The 26,151-nt window shown below is 51.6% G+C and overlaps 2 protein-coding genes and 1 long non-coding RNA gene across 7 annotated transcripts in view; 2 read left to right on the top strand and 1 right to left on the bottom strand.

The window, feature by feature from the left end:
* The window catches only part of EZR (ezrin), a 45,902-nt gene extending 39,473 nt beyond the window's left edge, over positions 1-6,429 (top strand). For both annotated transcript variants that reach the window (XM_086318582.1, XM_086318584.1), the window contains exons 9-14: positions 2,279-2,442; positions 2,656-2,786; positions 3,430-3,590; positions 3,922-4,014; positions 5,145-5,381; positions 5,475-6,429. In XM_086318582.1, the coding sequence (XP_086174708.1) occupies positions 2,279-2,442; positions 2,656-2,786; positions 3,430-3,590; positions 3,922-4,014; positions 5,145-5,381; positions 5,475-5,639 (951 nt within the window). In that variant the 3' untranslated portion in view covers positions 5,640-6,429. The remainder of the gene's footprint in view (positions 1-2,278; positions 2,443-2,655; positions 2,787-3,429; positions 3,591-3,921; positions 4,015-5,144; positions 5,382-5,474) is intronic.
* A 548-nt stretch (positions 6,430-6,977) lies between these two features.
* The window catches only part of SYTL3 (synaptotagmin like 3), a 95,992-nt gene continuing 76,818 nt past the window's right edge, over positions 6,978-26,151 (bottom strand). For 2 of the 3 annotated variants that reach the window (XM_086318579.1, XM_086318580.1), the window contains 7 exons: positions 20,699-20,877; positions 15,820-15,922; positions 12,914-13,084; positions 10,807-10,912; positions 9,702-9,807; positions 8,333-8,538; positions 6,978-7,340 (listed from right to left, as the gene is read on the bottom strand). In XM_086318579.1, coding sequence (XP_086174705.1) covers positions 7,231-7,340; positions 8,333-8,538; positions 9,702-9,807; positions 10,807-10,912; positions 12,914-13,084; positions 15,820-15,922; positions 20,699-20,877 — 981 coding nt within the window. In that variant the 3' untranslated portion in view covers positions 6,978-7,230. Of the gene's footprint in view, positions 7,341-8,332; positions 8,539-9,701; positions 9,808-10,806; positions 10,913-12,913; positions 13,085-15,819; positions 15,923-20,698; positions 20,878-25,063; positions 25,203-26,151 lie in introns of those variants that run through there. The other variant, XM_086318581.1, reaches the window with a different exon arrangement.
* Positions 10,440-13,933, top strand: LOC147366414 (uncharacterized). 2 transcript variants are annotated; one of them, XR_015133374.1, is made up of 2 exons: positions 10,440-10,522; positions 12,868-13,933. It is a non-coding gene; the product is annotated as an uncharacterized LOC147366414 (long non-coding RNA). The 2 variants fall into 2 exon arrangements; XR_015133373.1 differs by having other exon boundaries at positions 12,821-13,933.

Below are 26,151 nucleotides of genomic sequence, written 5' to 3'. Positions count from 1 at the left end.
GGCAGCGCCCAGGGAGCCCCCAGGTGAGCCCCAGCCCCGTGCCCAGGCCAGGTGGCTCCTCCTCCCGGCCGGCCGCTCAGATGCAGCAGTCTGGGGCCACGTGTTGACTCCTGTGCTGGGACCTTCTGGTCGTGAACAGTCAGCCCTGACGCAAGGGTGGCCCTGTTTTGGGCCGAGACAGCTGGCTCCCCTTGGAAAAGGGCCTCTTGTTCGTGCCCCATGGAAACAGCAGAAGGGTGGAGACCTGCCCTCGACGGCAAGCCCTGCCCAGCCGATCGAAGCAGGGGGCAGCCCGGAGGCTCCCCTGTTTCTTTGGGGCCTTGGATTCACTTTCTTCAAGCTTTCCTGGTTTCTGTTTTGAGGATCTTGTTCTCTTGCCAGAGTTAGCCTGCCCCAAGTCGCATCAGGAGGCCTGGGCTGGAGATGTGGATTTAGAAATCTCTGAAAATTAGCCTTTAGTTTTTAACTTGAAGTCAGAAACTGGCCACCTTCAAAGGCAGCGCAAGGAGTTTCCTCGTCTCCCGTGCACCGATGGGTGCTCTTTGCCATCCCCGGCACTCACAGGCCCTGTGTCCAGGCAGCTGTGTGCTCTGGGGAGTGTCACCTGCACTTCTGACCGTTGATTTTTTTTTTTTTTCTTCAAGTGACATTTTTCATTAGTTTCTTTGCAAATACTTGGGAACCACAGCCAGGGCCCACCTGGGTAGCACGGCTGTGCCGTCGAGAGGTGGCTTTCCCCTGTGTAACAGGAGAAAGGTGGGTAATAAAAATACCTGTTTCTCCCTGCTCCTTGGGAAACCCGATGACTTAATAACAAGCCTGTAAACCCCAAGGAGAGCCCCACCCAGGAAGTCCGTGGGCTCCGGGGCTTGCCGTCATTCCCTCCCCAGCGTTTGTGGACAGGTGGAGAGACCGAGGCCTAAGTAGGTCCTTCCTGGGCGTGTCGGCCAGCTCACCTGGCAGGTTCCTGTAGGCTTCAGGAGTCCGGGGGATATGCAGTGCTGGTCCCTTGTTTCAGACCACCCTCCCCTGTTCCAGTCTTGGCATCTGGATGTGGAGGGCGCTGTGATTCCCAGGAGCAAGGAAAGTAGGAAGAGGAAGCAGATAACTTTAACTTTTAGGCAGAGTTTCTAAACCACACTGTTCCTCTGTCACCTGTGTTAGCCACACGGGTGACCAGGAGCCAAGAAAGAAGACTCTGTGTCCCAGACCCATGCGGTCCCAGAGTCAGAAAGCCCTTGGGTGCTGTGATTTCTGTTGTTTTCAAGAAGGCTTTCCAGTAGCTGTGTCGTAAGGCAGCCCAAAGTCTGAGCCAGGCGTTTCTTTATCAGCCAGCTTTCCTGTGCCAGGCGCCTTTCTCAGTCCCCAGGAATATTTTGTGACTCAGTCCTGACAACAAAGCCGCTGATTGTACAGCTGAAGACCCTGAGGCTCTCCAAGTGGCAGAGGGACTTGCCCAGGGTCATGGGGTCAGACATGGCAGGGCCGCGTGAACTGTTGCCCGGCAAGTAGGTGTCCACACAGAGCAAGGGAGAGGTGAGCAAACATGGCCCAGCGCTCCAAGAGGCTGTCCCGGGATGGAATATAGAGGACAGGCTGGCAGGGTGAGGCGCTGGCATCCCCTGTGGCCGATGTCTCCCCTCGGCTACAGTGGGCACCGAAGTGACAGCCATGGAGGAGGAGAAGCAAGCTGGGGGTGCTGTGGCCGCTGGTGTGTGGGATTGGACACGACAGGCTGAGGAGGGGGTACCATGTAGGCCTGCTCCTGGTGAGAGCGCAGCTGAGGGGAAGGGGAGTCAGCCGGAAGGCCTTCATGTGTGCCAGGACATTCGTATGGGGTCCTGGAGCTGCCCGGCTGGCACTGAAGTTCCGGCGGTGCCCCGGTTCGTTGGCAGTGGTGGGAAGTGAAAGGTTGAGGTGGAGGAGATGGAAACTCAAATAGAAGTTACGCTGTCCAGGTAAGAATCAGGGATGGGGCTACTGGGGGCTGGAGAGGTCAGAGGAGGATGTCCGCCGCTGGTCCAGCCGGGGGTTCCGGCGTGTGCACACATGGATGTGCACTGACCACACACAGTCCCTCTGCTTGTCCTGGAGGATGCTCGCCCCCCTCACAGAGGACACCCGCCCCCACCGCCCCACCCCGTCGCTGGGGTCAGCAGCTTTCCCTCTCTCTCGCCTTTTACACAAGGAATCTAGAACTGGGTGGGATCAGGTTTGGGAGAAGCCAGCCAGAGGCCCGGCGTCCCCGAGTCAGAGTTCGCCCTGCTCTGTCCTGCAGGACTTCGTGTTCTACGCCCCCCGCCTGCGGATCAACAAGCGGATCCTGCAGCTCTGCATGGGGAACCATGAGCTGTACATGCGCCGCCGGAAGCCCGACACCATTGAGGTGCAGCAGATGAAGGCCCAGGCCCGGGAGGAGAAGCACCAGAAGCAGCTGGAGAGGTGAGGGGGCAGGGTGACGGGGAAAGGGGCGGGGCAGAATGGTGAGGGGGCGGGGCTGGCGGTTCCCAGTGTGCGGGCCCCCTGAGGCGGGGAGCCATCAGGGCACCTGGGGTCAGTGGTGTCACCAGTGTCCTCTGCTGGGTGGACGGGCCTGGGGCTTGGATGAGCAGGCTGCTGTGTGGACACCATGCTTACCTTCCCTCCTGGAAACAGGCAGCAGTTGGAAACCGAGAAGAAGAGGAGAGAAACCGTGGAGAGAGAAAAAGAGCAGATGATGCGTGAGAAGGAGGAGCTGATGCTCAGGCTTCAGGACTACGAGGAAAAAACCAGGAAGGCTGAGAAAGGTGGGTGGGGCCTCTTGGGAGGAGGGGCTCTGGTCCAGTTGTGATGGGAGGGTCGGATAGTGGTCACACAGGCAACCCAGAGGGACCCCTCTCCGTTAAGCTCACACCCAAAGTAGAGACTTGCAGAAGAGACATGATAAAGTGGTTATTTGGATTAGAAGCTAGTTCTGTGGGTTCTGTCCCAAATGCTTCTGGATGTAATCCTTTTAAATTTCCCTGGGGTCCCTTGGGGTGAGGTTTGAATTATCCCCCTGTTCCTGATGAGGATGCAGAGGTTCGCAAAGGCAGAGCGCTCTGCCGAGCTCACCCAAGCCGTGCTGCACTGCTCACGTTCTAAGCTGAGAGCCAGGCGAGCAGTCCCGATCTCTTGAGTTTGAGAGCAGCCGGGCGAGGGTTCACCCAGCCTGGAGGGTGGGGGGGGTGTCCTCACCCTGGGGATGTGGTCCTCTGAGCCCTGAGGAACCAGCTGCCCAGTGCTCTCCACAGTGTCTTTGGGAGGAGCAGCCCCAAACCTGGTCCCCTACTCCGCAGCATAGGGGTGATTCCTGTCCGGGTCCCATCCAGTCCCCTGGGGGGAAATCGGGGCAGGACTTGAGGGTCCCCAAGCGCACCTCAAGCGGCTCTGGTTCTGCGTTCTCTCTAGAGCTCTCCGACCAGATCCAGAGAGCGCTGAAGCTGGAGGAGGAGAGGAAGCGGGCCCAGGAGGAGGCGGGGCGCCTGGAGGCTGACCGCCTGGCCGCGCTGCGTGCCAAGGAGGAGCTGGAGAGGCAGGCAGCCGACCAGATCAAAAGCCAGGAGCAGCTGGTAGGAGCCACTGGTCTCATGCTGTATTACAGGGAGGCTGCCCCTGGGGACTGGCAGAGTGACACCTGCCTGATGATCATTTGTACATTAGGTGGCGGGGCTGTAAAGTGATCTGAGGGTGTAAAGTGGCCGGTGGGGAGGGAGCCCCGTGGTGGTTGGCCTCGGGTGGAGGAGAGTGGACGCGGCAGCCCCAGGGACGCGCAGCCTCAGTGGGCGATGGACCCCACCGGCCAGGGGTGGGGCACCATCTACCAAAATATGTGACCCTTCCTTCACAAGTGGCCCGCTGAAACCGTCCCGGAACTAAGCTGGGCTTCCATTGCTTCCCCAGGCCACAGAGCTCGCCGAGTACACTGCCAAGATCGCCCTCCTGGAGGAGGCACGGCGGCGCAAGGAGAATGAAGTGGAAGAGTGGCAGCTCCGGGTGAGCGCGGGGCACGGGGCGGGGGTCAGCAGGGGAGCGCACCCTCCGGGCTCAGGATGCCCCATCGGCAGCTAGCTTTAAGTCAGATTACGTAGATGCCCACAGGACGGCCAGAGTCCCCTTCTGCTGCTTGGAACATGCATCCCTGCGGTTCGGGAGAAGACCTGCACCCTGGGGGTCTCCAGCCCCCGCGAGTCCGGCTCTGGCTACTCCTTCTTGTGCGATGGGTGGGCGGCCTCACCTCTGAGGCTCGGTTCCCCGTTGCAACACCTGGCTTGTGCTGCGCACCCCCCCGCCCCCACCCCGCTACACACACGAGGTACACACACACACACACGCACACACACGAGGTTTAGTTGGTTGTGGCTGTAATAGAACAACTTCCCTCCTGCCTCCCCTAGACTGCACTGTTCCTGGGGGGGCTGCCATCAAGTTTGGAGGGTAGACCTCTGTCAGTCTGTGGGGCTCCTCCCCCCCTCGCCAGCCCTTCCTCACCTGCGGTGGCCCCCTCCTCTGCCCCCAACCAGAGTTGTGTGCAGAAGATTCTGGTCCTTGGGTTTTTGAAGTGCTCAAGTATTAAGTGAGAGAAGTGGGTTACAAAACAGGTACAAACTAAGCACATCTCCAGGGTCAGGATGGTGGTGCAGTGCCCACCCCCCAGGCTGCTGGAAGGACTATGGGGTGAGAATGGGTGTGAGCCACGTGCTGACAGGCAGGGAAGAGCTTGATAAGCAACGCCCACCCGGCCACCGGAGGAAAGTAAAATCCTACATCAAAAACCCTTCAGTGGCTGGAGGGCTTCATCATTTTTTTTTTCAAAAGTATATACAATAAGCATATACAGGGATTGTAAAGAAGTTAAAGTACTTAGAAAAGTGTCTCCCTTCTCTCGGTGCAGTTGACCCCGGTCTCCAGACCCGGGGGCGGCTGCACAAACGGTGGGCCGGCCACCAGGTCAGCCAGAGCCTAGCCCTCCGCTCGGCGCTGCTGCAGCCCGCCGCATCCAGGCAGCGGGGGAAGGGAGGGTGCAGGCACGGACAGTGGGTCTTCAGTTAAAAGGTGGTTCTTAAGGATTCAAGCCCGAGGTTCTCTGTGAAAGTTCTCACCTGCCTCTCAACCTGCTTCCCAAGGCCAAGGAAGCCCAGGATGACCTGGTGAAGACCCGGGAGGAGCTGCACCTGGTGATGACCGCGCCGCCGCCGCCACCGGTGTACGAGCCGGTGAACTACCACGTGCATGAGGGCCCGCAGGAGGAGGGCACGGAGCTGAGCGCCGAGCTGTCCAGCGAGGGCATCCTGGACGACCGCAACGAGGAGAAGCGCATCACCGAGGCCGAGAAGAACGAGCGCGTGCAGCGGCAGCTGATGGTGAGGGCCCGGGGATGGCGGGGGGGCGGGGCGCCGCGGGGCGGGGCGCCCAGGCGGGTCACCTGGCTGACCACGGGCCACTTCCCGTTGCAGACTCTGACCAGTGAGCTGTCCCAGGCCAGAGACGAGAACAAGCGGACCCACAACGACATCATCCACAATGAGAACATGAGGCAAGGCCGGGACAAGTACAAGACGCTGCGGCAGATCCGGCAAGGCAACACCAAGCAGCGCATCGACGAGTTCGAGGCCATGTGAAGGGTCGGGCCTTGGCTCCGCGCGGGGGCTAGTCCGCGCCGCCCCGCGCCGCCCCCAGCCCTCGGGCCGCCACCCTCTCCCTGCTCCGGGTCCTTCACCAAAAGAGCAGTTGCTTCAGTGGGAATGTTCTGGGGCCGGGACCGGCGGCAGTTTCCCTGGTTTATTTTTCCCAATGGTATCATAGTGCCAAACAGGCCTGATTCTTATTTTTATTTTTATTGAATCACTTCCTGTTTTTTTTTTTTTGCTTGGAGCAGGATGAAATCAATTAAGGAAAGATGCCTATAAAGTCTGAAATAACTAACTCCTCCATGCTGGCATGTGTGATACGAGATTCAGTATAATTAAAACCACATCGTGGCTTATATTCTGTGCCATACTTTTTTTCTATCTGAAACTAGCCGAAATTGATTTTCTTGATTTCTATGAAGGATCCACCTCTGTATATTTGTTTTTTGAAGGGTGAAAAGTTTGACGCACTCCCTACGCACACACACCATTTCCTTCCTCTGAGGCCTTCAGTTCATTTGACAAAATCCTGTGATCATTGGATCCCTCAGGATAAACAACGCTGGATACTGTACTCTGGATAATTTTTTTTTTTTTTTTTTTGCTTAACAGGTAGAGGGCTACATTGTTGGACTCACACACCTAAATAATCAGCTATAGAGTATAGTATTTATATGTAAGCGATAACATGGGTTTGTAACATTAGTTTAAAAAAGGGAAAGTTTCATTCTGTATATTTTGTTACCTTTTACAGAATAATAAAAGAATTACATATTAAAAACCACGGCCCTGAACCTGAAATGACCTGAGAGCAGTGAGGAGGCCGGTCGGCTGCCGTCTTCATCTCGGAAATGACTTGTTGTTGTTGGTTTTGTTTTTAGTGTTCTTCGTGTGTGTAACTGACTATGCGCGCATTTGAATTTTCTGTCAGAGCTGCTTATTTGCAACACACACACAGGCTGTTCTGATCATTCACACGCCAGCCGTGAGGGCCCTTCTGACCTGGTCAGGATCTCAGTCCTTCCACAAGCAGAACCTTCCCCTGACCTCCTCCTGCTCCCAAGCACGTCCATGAAGAGCCGGTAGCTGTCTGCTCATTCCCAGCCTTCCCATCCACACTCTGTTCTGTCCTTTCTCCGACCCACCATCTGCACAGCCTGGCAACTGCGCTGAGAGGCCGCCACCCCTCGGGTGACCCTTACTGGCCGAAATGACTCCCATGGGGTCAGCTGACCACCTCCAGAAACAGTTTTCCACAGCCAAGGGGGGAGGAATTAGGTACTCACCATGTTCTTTCCTCTTTGAAAGACATAATTTCACTGCTAAGCGCAGGGGGACCAGGGTACCTGGTGAACATTTATTGAAATCTGGTCATTTTGTACATCTCTCAAAGCACAGACAACCAACCTGAGACTCAGTAATGTATATACATCAATGATTGACCTGTTTAACTTAAATACACACAGAAGGGTCTGGAAGACCATCTCAGTGGTGGGCTGGCTACAGACAGGCAGCTTCACACTCCCGAGGGACCCCCGCCCAGCGCGTGTCCACACCCAGCCCCGCAGCGCTTGAGCAGCAGTCAGTGCAGGATGAGGGTCATGTCTGTCCATAGGTTGGGGCTGGAAAGGACTTTCTGCCACTGGAGCTTTGCCTGTGAGCTTGTGTGCGCGCCGCCCGGAAGGTCCTCCTCTGTGTGAGCAAAGGGACAGGTTAGTGATGGGGCTACAGGTTGGTGATGGCAGCCGGGGGATGCCCACCGGCCCTTCTCAGCAAAGTGGAAAGTACTTTTTCTCTGCAACTTCAGATGAAAATGTGCCCCGCCGGTGAGTAAGGGAGAGGACCTACCCCTAACAGCAGGTGTGGACATGCTCAGGTGTCCTCCCCAGGGGCCGACAGGCCTACAAAAGCCTGGGGCTTCTTCCCTGCAGTTTGGAAGTAAGGAGAGGACAGCTTTGGGTTGTTTCTTCCAGAAGGGGGTCGAAGGGCTTAATATATCACTGTGGCTGCAGACAGGTGAAGGGCTAGGCTAGCTTGCAGAGAGGAGTTGCCTTCCGTGAGAAGAGGGTGCCGTGGACAGGGTTCCTTCTAAGGCTAATCGAACCATGAGACTGGTTTCTCCCCAGTGGTCTCAGAGGCCCTGGGAGCGTGTCTGGATATCCTGGTAGTTGCAGCATTTTGGGAGCCTCGCTGCCCCAGGAAAAGCCAGCACTCTGAGCAAGACTGAAAAGCATCGCCCTCTAGTCCCTCCGTTAATGAGATCATTTCTGAATAGCTGTTTGTTTGGGTTAAGAAGATATTCTCCTTTAAGAAAATAATCCTTTCATGATTGACGCCAGAAACAAAAGCAAAGGCTGTACCCAGCCCATTTTGAGACCTGTAATTTTTGTTTCTTTAGCAGATCTAAATCCGATTTAAATCGTTGAAATACTTTGCTGTATTATCGCTCAGTTGTAAAAACTAAACTACCATTTATGGTGGGTAAGGAAATGGCAACCCGCTCCAGTACTCTTGCCTGGAGAAGCCAACGGACAGAGGAGCCTAGTGGGCTACAGTCTCATGGGGTCACAAGAGTCGGACACGACTTAGTGACCAAACCACCAGGCAGTTTCAGAGCCAGTTAAGTCACCTGCCACCATGGAAACACTGTTTTTAATGGTATGAATGTTAGGGCGGTCACTTACTCAAACCAAGCCTGGCACCTCCCAGGAAGCGGTCGTTCACCCCGAAGGTGGCCTGGTCCCAAACGGTCAGTTCTAGGCTGGACTGCCTCAGCTGCGAAGGGGTGACGCCTTTGAAAATGAAGGAATGCTTCCACTGGGGACAGGCTTGCTTCTTCAGGACGGGGGACTTGAGTCTCAACCTCTGCTGGTCTGGCAGAGTGAGACAGCTGCACAGGGAAACAGATTCAAAACCCGTAAGCTCAGCCTGCCATGTGCCCCCGCTCCCTGTTGCTACTTGCTCCTTGGAGAGACCACGTGTTCGGAAAGTGCTCATAAGCCCACCGCAGAACAGAAATTGTAAGCAAGGAGCGAGCATGGGAATTTCGAGACCTGGCTCTGTGATCTCTCACTAGGATGTTCCAACTTTCAGGGTCGAATTCTGCTCCGAGGATTAACAGTGCTTTGGGATTCTAGGCCACATGGCCCTAGTCTTAATCTGCCTCCTTGGTGTGACCACCACCAGGCTCGTCAGACCTGCTACCCAGGGAGCAGCACTCTGTACACACATTATCTCTTTTAACCTTGTTCTCAGACAAAAGAAATCCAGGAGGGCTAAGTCAGTCGCTTGCTCAAGGCCGTACAGATAAGTGGCAGGCTTAGGACACGAACCCAGTTCTATCTAGACAAGGTAAACTGTCATTTTTCCATTATGTCACTGACTGGGGATTTGGCAGTTCTATATAATTATTAACTGTTTGCTTTACTGTTGGAGACACCGTTAAACCCGTAGTGAATGAGAATGAGACAGAGTCATCCATCTTACTGTTAATCCGAGAGGAGATGTCAGTGTCGAGCTAAATTAACGTTTACTAATCATATTGCTTTCTCCATGTTCCCCTCAGTCACCAGTGCCATCACTGGTGTCACAGTACGGACTGATAAGATTAGGGTTTAGTTTAAAATGTATTCCAAATCTAGCTTCAGCACGCCTGAGTCCCACGAATTCTCGGAAACTAGTCTTTAACACACGTTATGTTGGGTTTTCATAGGGAAGCTAAAATAAGACAAGTTTAAAGTGGCTTACACTTGGTGTTCCCTTACAGGGATGATGCCTTAGGTGTAATGAAAGCAGAAGTGTTAGTCGCTCAGTCGTGTCCGACTCTTTGCAACCCCGTGGACTATGGCCCACCGGGCTCCTCTGTCCACGGGATTCTCCAGGCAAGAATACTGGAGTGGGTAGCCGTTCCCTTCTCCAGGGGATCTTCCCGACCCAGGGATTGCACCCGGGTCTCCTGCATCACAGGCAGATTCTTTACCATCTGAGCCACTAGGGAAGCCCTGCCTGTAATGGTCATCAATAAATAATGATTGACTACAATGGAATACTTACCCCTTAACAAATGAGTTTAAGGTGCCATCTGACCGCACAGGTAGATTCTTGGCTCCCAGCACTACCAAGCAGAGCTGACCATTCTGTGATGGCTCATCTCCCGTCCCTGGAAGGAAAGCTGGCATTTACCACCAACCTGATTTCTACAGCATGCAAGGCCATCCCCTCCAACTGATAGCTTAACCAGAGGATGTGTTAATACCCACCAGAGCGAGAGAGCACATGTCCAGCACGCGGGGCTCCCCTGGCCCTGCTCACATGCTGCCCACTGCCTCATCAGGGAAGGACTCAAAACCCAGGCACCCAGCAGCTGCCAAGAGGCATGAAGAGCCAAGGAGAGGAGGATGCAGGAGCTTTAGCCAATTGTAGCCAGTGGGCTGGGGAAGAGACCTCTGTCCGGGGGCTGCGATGACCACAGGGTGTAAGCTACTGGTCTGCTGGGGGCCCTGCAAGCGTGGGCAGTGGAAGTCCCTCTTCTATCAAAGAGAGCACTAACAGGGAAGCCTGGTGTGATCCAGTCCACCGGGTCGCACGACAGCGGCTGAAAACAACGTTGCGAATAATGTGGAACTGCTTCCTCTCCCTGTCTTCACTCTGCACCTCACGCTTTCCTGTGCCCCCGTTATCTGAGTCAGTTCCACCTGGTGAAGCTGAGGACCTTGACCCCTCCTCCCTTCCGAGCAGCCGCTGCCCACGTGGCGTGGGAGCAGGGAACCGGTCACTGGGAGCCTGGCAGGCACTTCAGCCTGGAGCTGGAGGCGAACCGGACCATAATGCGGGTGTCAGTCCACACAGAGGGCCACAGCCAGACTGTTTCTCCGGTAAGACAGCATGCGAGCCGGCCGCCTGGGAGGAAGCCCCCAGGCAGGTGTTGTAAGAGCCCATCGAGTGGGCATCACACGCCTAATTTTGATCACTGATTTCCCTCCTAAGTTGAGGGGTCCAGAGAAGCAGTCTGGGTTTCGCAGGTTTGATGGGCGTTCCTGGAACACGGGCTCAGTGGGCAGCAGAAAGGAAAGGCTGCAGCCTCTCAGGCCGTCTGCTGCCCCAGGCTCGGGGACAGTGACAGGGAAGGACAGATGCTTGCAGGCAGGAGGCCACCCACCTTCTGGAGCCTCCTGGAGCTCTCTGGGCCCTGCAGGGAGGACCAGCTTGGCCCGGACTGCGAGTTCTCCGTTATTGGTGGGAAGGCTGTCTTCGGATTTCTCTGCCTGCAGGATATGAGACAGAGCTCAGAGGCAGGACTCCCCAGCCCCCAGAACTTTCTGGACTCCTCTCATTGTCTCAGCACTGACCATAAGTGTCCCCTTCCAACCTCCCCCTGCCTACCCCATCCTGGCAAAGCCTCTGCAGGCCTGGGAAAGCCCAGGAACAGGGGCAAGAGGTACGCCAGCCTCCTACCTGGCGAGTGAGTGAGTGGAGAGGTTTGGGGAGGGGAACGGAAGCATCTAGATTCATTCCGGCCCCCCAGCAGGGAGCAGCCTCCGCCCTCAGCTTCCAGAAATCTGTGACAACCCCATGATTCCCTCCTGGCAGGGCTGAAAGGGTGGGCCTGTAAACAGACCCCCGCCCCAATCCAGCGTGGAGAGTCACTGTCTATCAGCTGGGATTAGGAGGGACGCCGTTCAGTCTGGGGATCTCGGCTCCTTGCCTGCTTATCAAAGAGATGACCAGCCTTGGCGGTGGCCTGCCTCAACCTGAATAAGAATCTGGGGGAAGAAGACAGGATGGGGCCCCTTAACAGGGAGCTGGTGTGGGGGGGCGCGGCACGTAGACCACATCTGGCAGGGAAAATCAGGAGAGCCTTCATGGGGGAGCGGGGATTTAAGCGCCGTCTTGGGCTGACCTTAGAGATTCCAAGAGGAGGCCTGAGGATAAACTGAGGTTCTGAGAAGAGCAAGCACAGGGCACTGGAGGGGACTGGGGACAAGCTGTGCAGACCCCACAAGAGAAAAGAGATGGGAGGGAGGGTGGGACCCTGCCAGGCCTGGGCTTAACACCACAGAGGCCAGAAACCAGAGCTGCTTCTAAGCAGAGTTGCAGCGTTAGTCACTCGATCCTGTCCGACTCTCTGTGACCCTATGAACTGTAGCCCTCCAGGTTCCTTTGTCCCTGGAATTCTCCAGGCAAGAATACTGGAGTGCGCTGCCATTTCCTTCTCTGGGGGAATCTTCCTGACCCAGAGATTGAACCTGGGTCTCCTGCATTGCAGGCAGGTTTTTTTTTGTTTTGTTTTCCATCCGAGCCATAGGGGAAGCCCATTTCTAAGCAGAAGCATCCTGAAAAACAGCCCCCGGGGCCTCTGGAGGGGAAAACAGGGACAAGGGCGCCTGGGCCCCACCCAGCCCTTGTAAAGGCCCTGCCAGACTCTCACGTGGCCCCACACCCTGCTGCCACCTCTTAGGAGACGGCAGAGCCCACGTCCCCTCTCTTTCTCGTCCATGCTCTCTCCCTGTCGGCAATCTTGGCACAGAAACGGGCAAAGCAGCCGCCCCAAGAAACGCAGCCCTTTCTCCCTGGCCTCTCACCTGCGCGGCCACCAGCCTGGCCCACCCTCCCGGCCAAGCTGACCTGGGGCCCCTGCCGGCCTTCCTGAGGACACGGGGTCCGGCCATCCTCACCGCTTACCGTTTGCTTGGGGGTGGAGGGACGGCACGTGACAGCCCCGCAGGTCTGGGGGGTACTTTAGCTCGAGAAGGTCAAGCCTCCTCAGCTGACACCAGGTGACCCTGAAATCTGGGAAGCGTGTGGACCTACCAGGCCGTCACCAGGACCTGAACCCCCAGCCTGATCTCAGCTGGTGTCTGGACCCCAGTGAGGGTGGGGCTATTTGGGACCCTGAACACAGCTGAGCAGGTGAGACTCCAGCCCACCCCTCAACCAAGGAGCCAGGCTGAAGCTCCCACTGCAGGGTAACAGGCAGGCAGGGGCCCTGGCTCCCAGGGATCTTCTGGGATTCTCTTCTGGGATCCCTTTGACAAGTCAGTTTGGTTCTCGTGCTGGGGGTGGGGGCTGTGCTTAATTGCTCAGTTGTGTCTGAACCCCATGGACTGTAGCCCTCCAGGCTCCTCTGTCCATGGGATTCTCCAGGCAAGAACTGTAGTGGGTTGCCATGCCAGGGGATGTTCCCGACCCAGGGATCAAACCTGCATCTCCTGTATCGCAGGCAGATTCTTTACCACCTGAGCCACCAGGGAGGCCTTCAAGCTCACCTTGGCCCGGAGCGGATACCAGCGGAAGGACTGTGATTCTCTGTCTTCGAAATCCCACGTGGCCAGAGGGACGATCACTTCTCCAAGAAACACCCTCCGGGTGAGCACGCCCAGGTGCCACACGGACACTTGCAGCTGTTGGCTGGCCAGCTGGGCCAGCTCCACCTGGTACTGTGGAGGCAGGCAGAGACAGTGAGCTTGGGCTCACAGCTCCCGGATGATTTTTCGTCTGTCTCCAACACTGCCCCTTGTTCCATATTCTATCTTTAAACTCTTAATTAATCTGGTTATTTTCTTCATGGCTACAAGCCCCGCGAGTGCAGTCCAGACCATCAGTCCACCATGCAGCATTTGCGCCCTCTCAGAGCCAGGTGCTTCGGGGAGCAAAGCTTTCAGTCCCCCGGGTCTGCCCGCCTCGGGGCAGCTCTGCACGTTGGGCGGACTGGTGGCCCCTTCCTGACAAAACAGGACAACTCCCTTTGGCTGACTGAGGCCACAGTGCAAAGTAAGACCTACTTTCCATTGCCGGCAAGGCCCAGGAGGCTGGGCCGGCAGACCCTGGCTTGCTAGTCTCCACGGGGTACCAGTGTCACTGACCCCAGAGAACAAGGGTTAAGGTCACAGCCACTGTCGCTCAGATCGAGTGTCACTGTTCACCCTTCCCCAGCCCCCCACTGAGTGGTCTTCCAGGGGAGCACCCGCACCCCGTGGAGCACAGGAAGTCTCCCCAAGGCGTGCTGTGCCTAGAAAACCAAGGGTCGGCTTTCAGATCAACTTTGACATACACGTTCCTCAAAACTGGTGAAGCTCGGTATCATACTCCTGCCCCTTGCCCCAGGGATGTGGCCTCCAGGGAGCTGAATAAGGGGTCTGAAATCCTGGTTTCCGATACACTGTTCATGATTGCTTGGCTTCTTCATTGGCCCATCTTTTCCATCTTACGTATGATTTCTACGAAAGCCTAAAGCTGGGTCCATGTTGGGATGTTCTACATTTAGAATAAAGATCGGTTCTTCTCAATGTATCTGGGAAGCTTTATAGGATAACCAAGATACTCACAATAGACTGGATAAAACATTCATTGTACACTGAGTTGAGATTCTGGGTGCCCTTTAACTAAGGTAGTGAAAACTTTAAAAATCAAAGTATATAATAGTTATCTAAACTATAGTCAATGCTCATCTTTGTCTCATTTCATAAAATATGAGATATTTGTCAGCCTCTGTTCAGTACAAAACACCTTAAACCTGTGACGAGTAATTTTATATGGAAGCTCACAATGTGTGAGGTAGCACAGAGCTTTTCAAAATTCTGTTACGTGAGCAAAGCCACATGAAGACCAGGGTCAGTGATTTGCTACTGGAGGAGTGTCCCAGACCAGTAGCACCTCAGGCCCTACCCACACTTACTGAATCACAAATGAAAAGAAAGTTGCTAAGTCGTGTGTCTGACTCTTGCGACCCCATGGACTGTAGCCTGCCAGACTCCTCTGTTCATGGGATTCTCCAGGCAAGAATACTGCAGTGGGTTGCCATTTCCTTCTACAATCTGCTTTTAAAAGCAATTCCTGGGGGAGTCCTTAGGAACGTAGATTTTGTGAAGGACTGATTGTCCATCCTGGGTCATGGATGTACTTTTAAGGACTCTCAAAGCTTCAGCTTCCCCATTGCTAAGTGAGGATGCCAACACACGGTTCAGAGGGTACATAAAGCACTTGGTCACAGCAGGGACACAGAAAACAATGGCTGTTTTCATGTCCCGAGTAGGACTCTTGCGCCAGCTCCCCAGATGGCCCCTGGCTGGGAGTTCCCAAATGCCCCTACTCGCCACAGAAGGCAGACAGAGTCCTCTCTTTTCTCGGGCTTGACGCATGGAATCCCTGGGCTGACTAGCCTTCAGTGGGCACATCTCTGTGCATCTGGACTGTCCTTCCAGCTCAAGACCTCCCACACCTGTCTGCTACCTACGCTCGCTAGACATCACCTGCAATTCTCCTCCCTGTATCCCAGTAGGAGGCAGTCCCTCCCTGGTCTCTGCCCTAAGCCAGTCACAATTCTTAGCGCCAAAGAAAATGAAAACCTGAACAATTCTTCCAGAAATTTTGTTTTTTAGTTGTTGTTGTTCCAACTCCTTGCAACCCCATGGACTGCAGCACGCCAGGCTTCCCTGTCCTTCACTATCTCCTGGAGTTTGGTCAAACTGAGGTCCATTGACTCAGTGATGCCATCCAACCATCTCATCCTCTGTCATCCCCTTCTCCTCCTGCCCTCAATCTTTCCCAGCGTCAGGGTCTTTTCCAATGAATCAGCTCTTCGCATCAAGTGGCCAAAGTATTAGAGCTTCATAAAAGAAGAAGAGACCTGCGTCTGCCAGATACTATGAACAAAGAAGTACTTTCCCAAAGCTATCACCTCAGCAGTTTCATTTACAGGGCCCCTGGTTTGATGATACCTCTCTGAAAATCATAAAAATTCAACAGAACAGGCCAGTTTTAGAAACTGAAGTGAAGTAGCTCAGTCGTGTCTGACTCTTTGCGGCCCCAAGGACTGTAGCCTATCAGGCTCCTCCGTCCATGGGATTTCCAGGCAAAGGTACTGGGGTGGGGTACCATTTCCTTCTCCTTTAGAAACGGCGAGGCAGCCTATTTCCTTTTCACCATTGTCTCGCAAATCATTAATCCAAAGCCATGCACTGGTCCATCAGACTCAGCACTTTTTCTGTACAAAGGCTGAAATTTATTTTCTACCACTTGCCACTGATTGACAGAGCCCTGCCGGAATGTTTCAGTGTCTGCACTTACATTTAACTGACTCAAGAGTTTGGAGGAACCACTGGCTGGACTATGGCCCCAGAAGCCCAGCCTGGGATGGGGACACTCTGCCCAGGAGCATTTGCCCAGCAAGTACCTTCAAGGTCTCCTGAAAGGTCGGCTCCACCGTGTTCTTCTGGACACCGGTCTTGCGTTTTCCCTGGGACGATCTGTCAGGCAGCAGATAGGTCTTGACATACCTGGTGGCCAAATGCAGACAGCAAGGGGTGAGAGCCCAGCATGCGGGGCGGGCAAAGGGTTCAGGAGGAGAACTGCATGTCAGCGGTTTCTTAACGCCGCTTCCCGCTGCCTCTGGGGTTGACAGAAAGGGCTTAGCGGCCACCCCAATGACAGTGCTGGGTGCACAGCCCCCCGTTTACTCAGTCTCTGGCTATAATCCTCTGGAACGTTTCTGGGGGTGTGAAGCTCCCCGCTTCTCTCATGCCCCCGTTCTTGGATCTGGATCACTCGTCACGCTCCATCACTGGTGATGCCCCGGGAAGCGGGGGCTTCCTGGGGGCTCGGTGGGCGGCAGGTTTCTCATCCACCCGGATCCTGAGGCCTGTGCCAGCTTGTCCTCACTCCCCCTGCCTCTTCTCCCCAACCCGCAAGAAAAAAACGTGGAAATGGAAAGTGTATGCCGCACGCCGCGCTCTTCCAGCGGGGCCTCGGACACTGCGTCCTGACAGCTGAGGACTGGCCTCCCTGAGCCCCTCTCCTTGGGTCTGGAGGCCGCCCACCCCCTGGAGCCCCATCCCAGGCTGACCCCTCCGCTCAGGTCCTGAGACTGTCCTTCCGGGCTCTTCCGGCAGTGGCACTGATGGCAGGGACACCACGCGCCCAGGTCCTGTCCTGAAGGGTTAGAAACCAGCTCTGCTGTCCCAAAGCCACAGAGAGCAGGAACCCTCCCCCGATCAGGGTCCCCGCTGGAACCCCAGCCTCAGGCCTCTGCCTCCATTTCAGTCACGCTTCTTATAGAGCAGGACTCAAGGCTCATCACCAATACCTCACTGTTGGCTGACTCAGATCATTGATCATTATGAGACCTCACACGTTGGAAAACAAGAGATACCAAATATATCTGTACAGCATAAATCATTACAATAAAAGACACACCCACGTTATCTAGTTAAGTCCTCTATTTCCTTTCTTATCATCGTCTGGATGTTCTGTTACTGAGACTGGAGTATTGATATGTCCAACTATTACTGAAGAACTATTGGTTAGCCAAAAAAGTTCATATACGTTTTTCTATAAGATCTTACCCAATACAAATGTTCATTGGAAGAACGGATGCTGAAGCTGAAACTCCAATACTTTGGCCACCTGATGTGTAGAACTGACTCATTTGAAAAGGCCCTGATGCTGGGAAAGATTGAGGGCAGGAGGAGGAGGGGACGACAGAGGATAAGATGGTTGGATGGCATCACCGACTCAATGGACATGGGTTTGGGTGAACTCCGGGAGTTGGTGATGGACAGGGAGGCCTGGCGTGCTGCAGTTCACAGGGTCACAAAGAGTCGGACATGACTGAGCGACTGAACTGAACTGAACTACCCAATGTGAACTCAATATTTCTCTCTTCAATTCTGTCAATTTTTGCTTCTTATATCTTGCTGGTCTGTTATTAGATGTACAGACATTTAGGATCATTTCATCTTGTTGTACTGAACCTTTTATAAATATATAATGTCCTTTATCTCTTGTAATCTTTTTAGACTTAAAGCCTGTTTGTCTGATAATGGTACAGCCACCACTGCTCACTCTCGTTTACCGTCTGTATGGAATATCTTCCCTTTGTGTCTTTAGATCTCAAGTGAGTTTCTTGTAGATGGTATACAGTTACAATCTCTGTTTTCATCCGTTCTGCCAGTTTCTGCCTTTTCATTGGACAATCTAATTCATTTTTCTTTAAATTAACTACTAATCGCATTTGCATGTGTGTTCAGTCGTGTCCGACTCTTTGTGACCCTTTGGTCTGTAGCCCACCAGGCTCCTCTGTCCATGGGATTCTCCAGGCAAGAAGACTGGAGTAGGTTGCCATTTCCTCCTCCAGGGCATCTTCCCAACCCAGAGACCAAACCTGTGTCAACTGATAAGAAACATTAATCCTTACATCTGTCATTTGCTGTTTGTTTTGCCTTGCAGCTTTTGTGTCCTCCATATTCATTTGTGCTTAGCTGATTTTCTGTGGTGAAACATTTAAATTCCTTTCTTGCTTGTTTTGTTTTGTTTTTCTATAGCTATTTTCTTTGTAGTTACTAAGGAGATTGCATTTAACATCTTAAAGTTATAGCACTAATTGAATTCATGCCATGTTAACCTTAGCAACATAAGGACTCTGCTCCTTTTCAGCTCTATCCTAACCTCTTTCCCTTGCTGATGTTACAAAACTATATCTGCACGTGTGTGCTCAAGGCTCTTCAGTCCTGACTCTTCACAACACTATGGACTGTAGCCCACCAGGCTCCTCTGTCCATGGGATTCTCCAGAGAAGAATACCAGAGTGGGTTGCCATTTCCTCAACCTGGGTTTCTTACGTCTCCTGCATTGGCAGGCAGGTTCTTTATCTCTAGTGCTGCCTGGGAAGCCCATGTGTCCCAAACTAGAAAGTACTAACTCTTTTAAATGCACTAGTCTCTTAAATTATGTCAAAGACCAAGTGTGGAGTGACAAGCCAAAACAACACCCATAATCTTTCAAAAAGTAGTACTGTCCTAAGTCATATGGGAAACAAAAGTGGAATTACCTCCCACTGTTCACCATTATGCTACCCTTTGTAACTGCCTGTCCACTTGCCATTATCGAGGTCTTTATTGTTTCATTTGTCCTGAGTTACTGTCCAGTGTCCTTTCATTTCACTTCCAGGGTCATCCTGAGAATTTCTTGCAGAGCAGGGCAGGGGGTAACGTGCTCCCCTAGCCTTTCTGTATCCTGAGCATTTCTTGCAGAGCAGGGCGGGGGGTAACGTGCTCCCCTAGCCTTTCTGTATCCTGAGAATTTCTTGCAGAGCAGGGCAGGGGGTAACGTGCTCCCCTAGCCTTTCTGTACCTGAGACCGTTGTGATTTCTCCCTCACTTTTGCAGAACGGTTTTGCTGCATGTTTCGTTTCCTTTTAGCACCTTCTGTCTCTGTCTCTTCAGCACCTACTGCCTTCTGTCCTCTGAAGTGTCTGATAAGAAATCTGCTGATATTCTAACTGGGAATTCCCTAGTACTGACAATCCACCTCTTTCTTGCAGCTTTCAAGAGTCTGTCTTTCAAATGTCTGTTTATAATGTGTCTCAGTGTGGGTCTCTGAGTTCACCATCCCTGGAGTTCAGAGCGCTTCTCTGACATCTGTGCCTTGCCTCCCATTTGGGAAGTCTTCAGCCACCATCTCTTCAGGCTTCTCTCTGCTCCATGCTTTCTCTCTCCCCCTTCTGGAATGTATGTTACCCATGCTGCTTCACTTCATGGTGTCCCCAGGCCCTTTAGGTTCTGTTTGCTTTTCTTTAGTCTTTTTTCTTTCTGTTCCTCAGACTCAGGATCCCATCATCCTATCTTCAAGTTCACCCATTCTTTCTTTCACCTGCTCACACCTACCTCTGAATTCCTCTAGTGAAATTTTCACTTCAATTATTGTAGCTTTCACAGCTCCAGAATTGTTTTCTTTTTAGGTTTTCCATCTCTCTATTGATATTTCTATTTTGTTTATACATCATTTTTTTCCCCAATTTTCTCCACATCTTTCTTTAGTTCTTTGAGCATCCTTAAAACTGTTATTTTAAAATCTTTGTTGAGTAAATCCACCATAAGATCTCTTTCAGAGAAAGCTTCTATTGTTTTATTCTTTCCCTTTGAATGAGCTATACTTTCCTGTTTCAGGGGGGTAGTTTTGGGACAATGATTATTCCAATTTTCCTGGAGCAGAAGGTACAGATAGGGGAATAATAGAAGTTAAGACTGGAAAGACAGGAGGGATTTCTGATGGAGAGCCAGAGTGCTTTAGCAATGCACCGAGGAGCTACTGAAGGTTTCAGAGCAGAGGAGAGTTTGATTGGACCAACAAACTACTCCTTTCCCCCAACTGTTAAGAATTGTGTGCTAAAAATGTTCCATGTTGGGAAAGGAAAAGACCAAAATGTGGGGCTTGCTTTAAACCATACACAGAAAATCAGTTCCAGCTCTAATATGAAAGTATCTAAGTTTGAAAAAACTCCAATAGAAGATAACAGAGAAGAATGTATTTAAAATTTTCAGGGGGAATTCTCCTACAAACTCGAAAGGCAGACATTCTAAAGGAAAAAAAGGATAAATTGGACATTATCAAATTCTCTACAAGAAAAGTTATGACAATGTTGGAAAACAAGTAACAGCTAGGAGAAGACATGTAAGATAGGTAAAACCAATGGAGAGTTGCATCGAAAATGGATTTTAAAAAAGCCAAGCCCCTGTAAATAAATGTTTAAATGACAATTTGATAGAAAATTGGACAAAAGATATGGATGGGGAGTTCACAGAAGAGGAGTGCACCTTAAGTGATGGGTGCATGTATGCAGTTGCTCATTTTTGTTATCAGGGAGACGCATGTTAAAGTAATGATATCTATTCATATCTACCAATTGGAAGAAAATTAACCTATTTATGGGTTGTGTGGATAGAATTTTATTTTTCCTACATGGAAAATCAAATTTCCCAGCACCATGTACTGAATTTCATCATTTACATATTGATTATTAATAGCCTCTTGATCATTTATGTTCTCACGTATCCTAAGATCTGTATCTGGACTTCTGATTCTGCTCTGTTGACCTTCTTTCTGTCCTTGCATCCATCACGCATTGTTTGAATTACTAAGCTTTATGAAGATAATTCTTAACACGGCTTTTTGTTTTTACTATTGCCTTGGTTTTTCTTGGACTTTCACTTTTCCATATAAATTTTAGAGTCAATAAATCTATTATCATATGCCAAAACTTAGACAAAGAAACTTACGGATTGCACTTTTTCTTCCTTTCCTCCCCAAAGGCAAGGTTCTTACAGGCTCTGATGCATATTTCTAAAGAATGAGTTCTGAGGCAGTAACGAATGGCAAATTCTATCTCTCCAGTGACATCAGCTTTGTCAAAATTGCCCATCTCTGTGCAAGTGCTGTTAATGCTGATTAAACTTCCCTGAAAGCAAGAACGACAGACATAACGAGTTACTTCACAGCTAATCAACGTGTCTTTTTGCAGTTCTGGTTTCAAGATATCAAATAAATCAAAATTCACACAGAGCACACATCCTGACTCACATTAAGTTAATAACATGCCATCTTGTACTTTGCACAATAACTTGCCACGTTTTCTGTTCTAAGGAGATGAGGACATGACTCTGAGTAAACTCTGGGAGACACTGAAGGACACAGAAGCCTGGAGGGCTACAGTTCACGGGCTTGCAAAGAGTCAGACATGTAGCAACTGAGCCACAAAAAGACCAACAAGGAGGTGAGGAATCTTCAGAAGGGCTGGTCTTGCCCAGATATGCTGTTTGCCTAGCCATAAGGTTACACAATCTCATTCCTGAATACAAACCACTTGGGAAGATGTGAACTACCTCCCGTGCAATTCTGCAAAGATAAATCTTCAAGGGCAGATAACATCCACCGTACGAATAGCCCTGTGAAGGGCAGCACAGTCTGGGGGCCAAGTGATTGGGAATTCGAAAGAGGTTGAATCAATTGCTACTCATTCTATGGGGTCGCACAGAGTTGGACACGACTAAAGCGACTTAGCAGCAGCAGTAGCAACAGCCTGTGAAAGTCTAAATGGAAAAGTTAATACTGTTCTCATAGGGTGTGGTAAGAAGTAAATGGACTAGAGTATGTAAAATATAGTCAAGGCTATGGTCTTTCCAGTAGTCATGTATGGATGTGAGAGTCGGACCATAAAGAAGGCTGAGTGCTGAATAATTGATGCTTTTGAATTGTGAGGCTGGAGAAGACTCTTGAGAATCCATTGGATTGCAATAAGACCAAACCAGTCAACCCTAAAGAAAATCAACTCTGAATGTTCATTCATTGGAAGGACTGATGCTGAAACTGAAGCTCCAATACTTTGGCCACCTGATACGAAGAGTTGACTCACTGGAAAAGACCCTGATGCTGGGAAAGATTGAAGGCAAAGGGAGAAGAGAGTGACAGAGGATGAGGTGGTTGGATGACATCACTGACTCAATGGGTATGGGATTGAGCAAATTCTGGGAGTCACAGAAAGACAGGGAAGCCTGGCATGCTGCAAAGAGCCAGTATGGGGTTGCAAAGAGTTGGACACGACTTGGCGACTAAACAACAACAGTGTAAAGTATGTAAAAGCAATAGTAAGTTGTGTTTCAATTGCTGTGGGTCCCCAGAATGAAAAACAAAACCACCGTAAGTAAGGCTGCTCTAGGCGGAGATGAGAAGAATCAATAGCAGGGAAGGAACAAAATGCCTGATCGCTGTTCAATCTGCTTAAGTATTTGCCACCCTTTGCATGCCACCGTCTCAGGGCTGACTCTACAGACGGGGAATTCAACGTGATTGCCATTCTCCCAGCAGTTTCCTCAACGCTGTAAAACATCCTGGGGGAAAAAAAGAAAAAAAAAAAAACAAGAAGAAAGCCTGAGTCTCTCTCACTAGAGAGCAATCAAAACAAAACCAAGAACTCCGAACCTGAACTAACTCATGCCAAGAACCCGACCAACTTCACCACACCCAGGTCCTGGCCCTGAAACATGTTATCTGCCTACACCCACACAACTGTTGGGATGGGAAATGTGTTTTAAACGTTACACACTCAGAAAGGCATGGAGTGGTCAGACCACACGAATGAGGGAGGCACAAGAGTGAAGATGGAAGATGAATGAGAGGGAGGCTTGGCCAGAGGTCTGAGCTGCTCCAGAGAAGATGAATGGAGGTGTTAAGAGCTCTGATAATTAACCTGGCACTCCTGGCGGGCCTCCGCCCTGGGCCACGTGAGACCAGATTGTACTACAGCGACTCTGCTGCCAAGAACAAGCTGTTGTTGTTGTTCAGTGGCTAAGTTGTGTCCAACTCTTTGTGACCTCATGGACTGCAGCACGCCAGGCTCCTCTGTCCTCCATTATCTCCCAGGGTTTGTTCAGACTCATGTCTTCTGAGTCAGTGATACTATCGAACCAATCTCATCCAATGAGTCGGCTCTTCCCATCAGGTGGCCGAAGAACTGGGGGCTTCAGCTTCAGTCCTTCCAATGAGTATTTAGGGTTGATTTCCTTTAGGATTGTAGAACAAGTAGAAAACTGAATTAAACAACAAACACGGCTCCAAGGCTACCAGGGCAGTCGGGAGGCCAGGGGCCCTGACGCTAAAGAGAAGCACAGTGAGGTGAGCCTGCGGTCCTGGCTGCGTTTCTCCTGAAGGCACCTGTCCGTCAGTGGGCACCCAGGCAGGAAGACTGAGAGGCTCTGGCGCCGGGCACAGTGAACAGCCCAGGTGTCCAGAACTTGAGGCGAAAAGGGAGCCGTGTGGGGGCGAGAGTGACGCTCGATGCCGCTTTTCCCTCAGGGTCGTGACGCTGAGAGGCTGAGCAGCTTGGGAATGCCTTCCGAAGTTCCACCTTGTTAGAAAGAAGAAACTGGAGTCCAGGTTCCCCACACAGGAAGAGGGGCTTGGTAACTGTCCAGATACGCAGCTGGGACATTCAGGGGCTTTCCTCCTGGGAGTCCGAGGCCCCTGGAGTAGACCAGTCCTCCCAGGGGCTGAAACCCAACCCTGAGTGAGTGCAGCACCAGATGGGCCAAGACTGCTGGCCTGCACCCTGGGGCAAAAGCAGGTCTCCCTGCAGATCACGTCCCTCTCTCCCAGGTGACTGGAACCTGGGGACAGGGTGTTTCTGCCTCCGTCTCGTCTCTATCGCCCATTCAGTGCCTGGCTCATCATAAATCCTCTGTAAGCATTTATGAGGTGAATAAAGAAAGCACGTGAAGTATTTTGATTTAAAAAGTTCTCTCCAGGACTTTCCCTGGTGGTCCAGTGATTAAGGATTCACCTTACGATGCAGGGGACGTGGGTTCGATCCCTGGTCAGGGAACTAAACCCTTCCTCCCCCATGTTGCAGGGCAGCTAAACCTGCGAGCCTCACACCCCAGTTAGAGAGCCTGTGTGCTGCAACTAAGACCCGGTAGAGCCAGATAAATAAATGCTTTTTAATTCTTGGGGAAAATAAGAAGTTCTGTCTGCAAATACTGCAGTGTGATGGTTGTGCACCTTGCCCTGAAGAAGCAGTAGACATGAGTGAGAGGACTTGGCTGGGAGTCCTGACCTTGGGTGACTTTACTTATATCCCTCAGCAGCAGATTCCAGAGCGAAAGGATTTAAAAATACAACTACCTGGGGACTTCCCTGGTGGTCCAGAGGTTAAGATTCTGTATGCTGCCAATGAAAGGGGTTCAGGTTCAATCCCTGGTCTGGGAACAGAGTCCCACGTGTCGTACAGCCTGACCAAAAGATTAAACGAAATGAAACAAAACCCTACATGCAGGCACATCATAATAAAATTGCTGAAAATCCAGGACAAGGAGAGAAATCTTAAAAGGAAAGGAAAAGAAGCTATGCTACCTTCCATGGAAGAAATAAAAAGGGCAGGAGAGGGTGGAGTCCAAGCCCTGCTGGGGAAATGGGCACCTTCTGTCTGGGCAGGAAGGGGAGTTGGGTGGGTACAACCCGAACAGGTTAACTTTGGTGTCAGGAGGATTCAAGAATTCCAGGCTAATTTTTTTTTTTTTTTTTTTGAGAAGTGGGAAGGGAGGATTACTTGTTAAGAATGAGGAGAAAGAGTGGGAAGCACTTCTGAGCGAAGTGAAAGTCGCTCAGTCGTGTCTGACTCTTTGCTACCCCATGGACTGACTACACAGTCCATGAAATTCTCCAGGCCAGAATACTGGAGGGGGTAGCCTTTCCCTTCGCCAGGGGATCTTCCCAACCCAGGGATCAAACCCAGTTCCCCTGCGTTGCAGGTGGATTCTTTACCAGCTGAGCCACCAGGGAAGCCCATTGAAGAAGGTGTGACATGCTTGCTGTGAGAGCTGGAGACTGAGTCTCCCAGAGAAACGAGTCAGCATGGCTGGTCCCGTGGACGTATTTGGAGCTGGTGACATGGCAGGGCAGACCTGATCCCTCACACTCACACTGGGCTTCAGGCCTGCCCTACTATGTGCACAGCTGTTCAGGGGCAGGTATGCGTATGCAGCACAGCTGACTCAGCCAGCCTGGTGTCCAGAATTATAAAGCAGCCAGGAAAGCAACACTCATCCTTCATTGTGTAAGATAAGCAGAGGTCAAAGAAGGTTGAGACCCACCCAAAAATTACAGGGCAAACCAGAAGTAGCAGCTGGAAGTGGGCCCGGGGTTCTTCATTCCTTGGGCGGTTGGCTAATGGCAGTGTCTCTGAGTAACCCAACGGCGGATCTGCTTGGCGGGGGAAAGTGCAGCCGCAGATAATGGAAGGCCAGCAGGGCGCGTCCTTTGGTCTTCTGCATTCTTTCACCGATAACTCAGGACTTCACCACCGGGAGGGTTTTCTCTGCTTCTGTTTTCCCTGTAGACAGACCAGGATCTCCGAGCAAGTTGAGCCTCTGAGCAGTAAACAGGGTTGACTGAGAGGTCCTGGCCTAGAAGAGCATCTAAGAACCCAGCCTGACATTTATTAGAGCCCAGGGCTCTGTCTGATTGGGAAAAGAAAAGTCTCAGCAAAAAGCAAAGGAGAATTCCTTAAAGCGGGCAGGGAGCGTGTGGCGACTTTCTCTGAAGGTCAGGCGTTATCTGCTGTAACCGCAAGCAAGGCCTCCTGATGCCCTTTGATTTTCACAAAGGTAGAAGTCAAGGAAAGTCAACTGAAACCACACATATGTTAAAACAAACAAATAAATAAATCTTGACTTCCCCAAGAGCACGGGGAGAGCATTACCACAGGGAAGTCAGACGGTGGCGGTGGTGGAGCCAGACAGACGTCTCCCTGGCCCTGACACTTAGAAGCTGTGTGATCTTGAGCACTTTTCTCATCCTCCACAGCCTCGGCTTCCTGATTTATAGAGTGGGGATCTGTTTCATAGGATTGGTGTGAAGCTCAATGGCTATTTTGTGTAAAAAACTGAGTACCGTGCCTACGCTTTAGTGAATTTATTCAGCTTTTGAAACCAAATGATGTAGTCACTCTTTGTAAGCTGAGTGGATCATTTCCTTTTTTTTTCTTCTTTCCTTCTCTTTTCTTTTTCTTTTTACTCTGAAATATATTGGAAAGTCCCTATAATGGGTAGGAATAATTAATTATTAAACATCTACATACTCACCACTCAATGTAAGAAAGATTAAAACGGGGTTATGGAAATGCTCCATGGCCCCTTCCTTATCTGACTCCCTCTATTCCTGCTCCCAGGTCAAGGGCGTT

This window comes from Bos grunniens, chromosome 9 (genome assembly GCF_055505025.1).
Source record: "Bos grunniens cultivar Pamir isolate PY7600 chromosome 9, Bosgru_T2T1.0, whole genome shotgun sequence".
NCBI lineage: Eukaryota > Metazoa > Chordata > Mammalia > Artiodactyla > Bovidae > Bos > Bos grunniens.
Note: the sequence above shows the minus strand (reverse complement) of the source record. Positions and strands in the feature narration are given on the sequence as shown.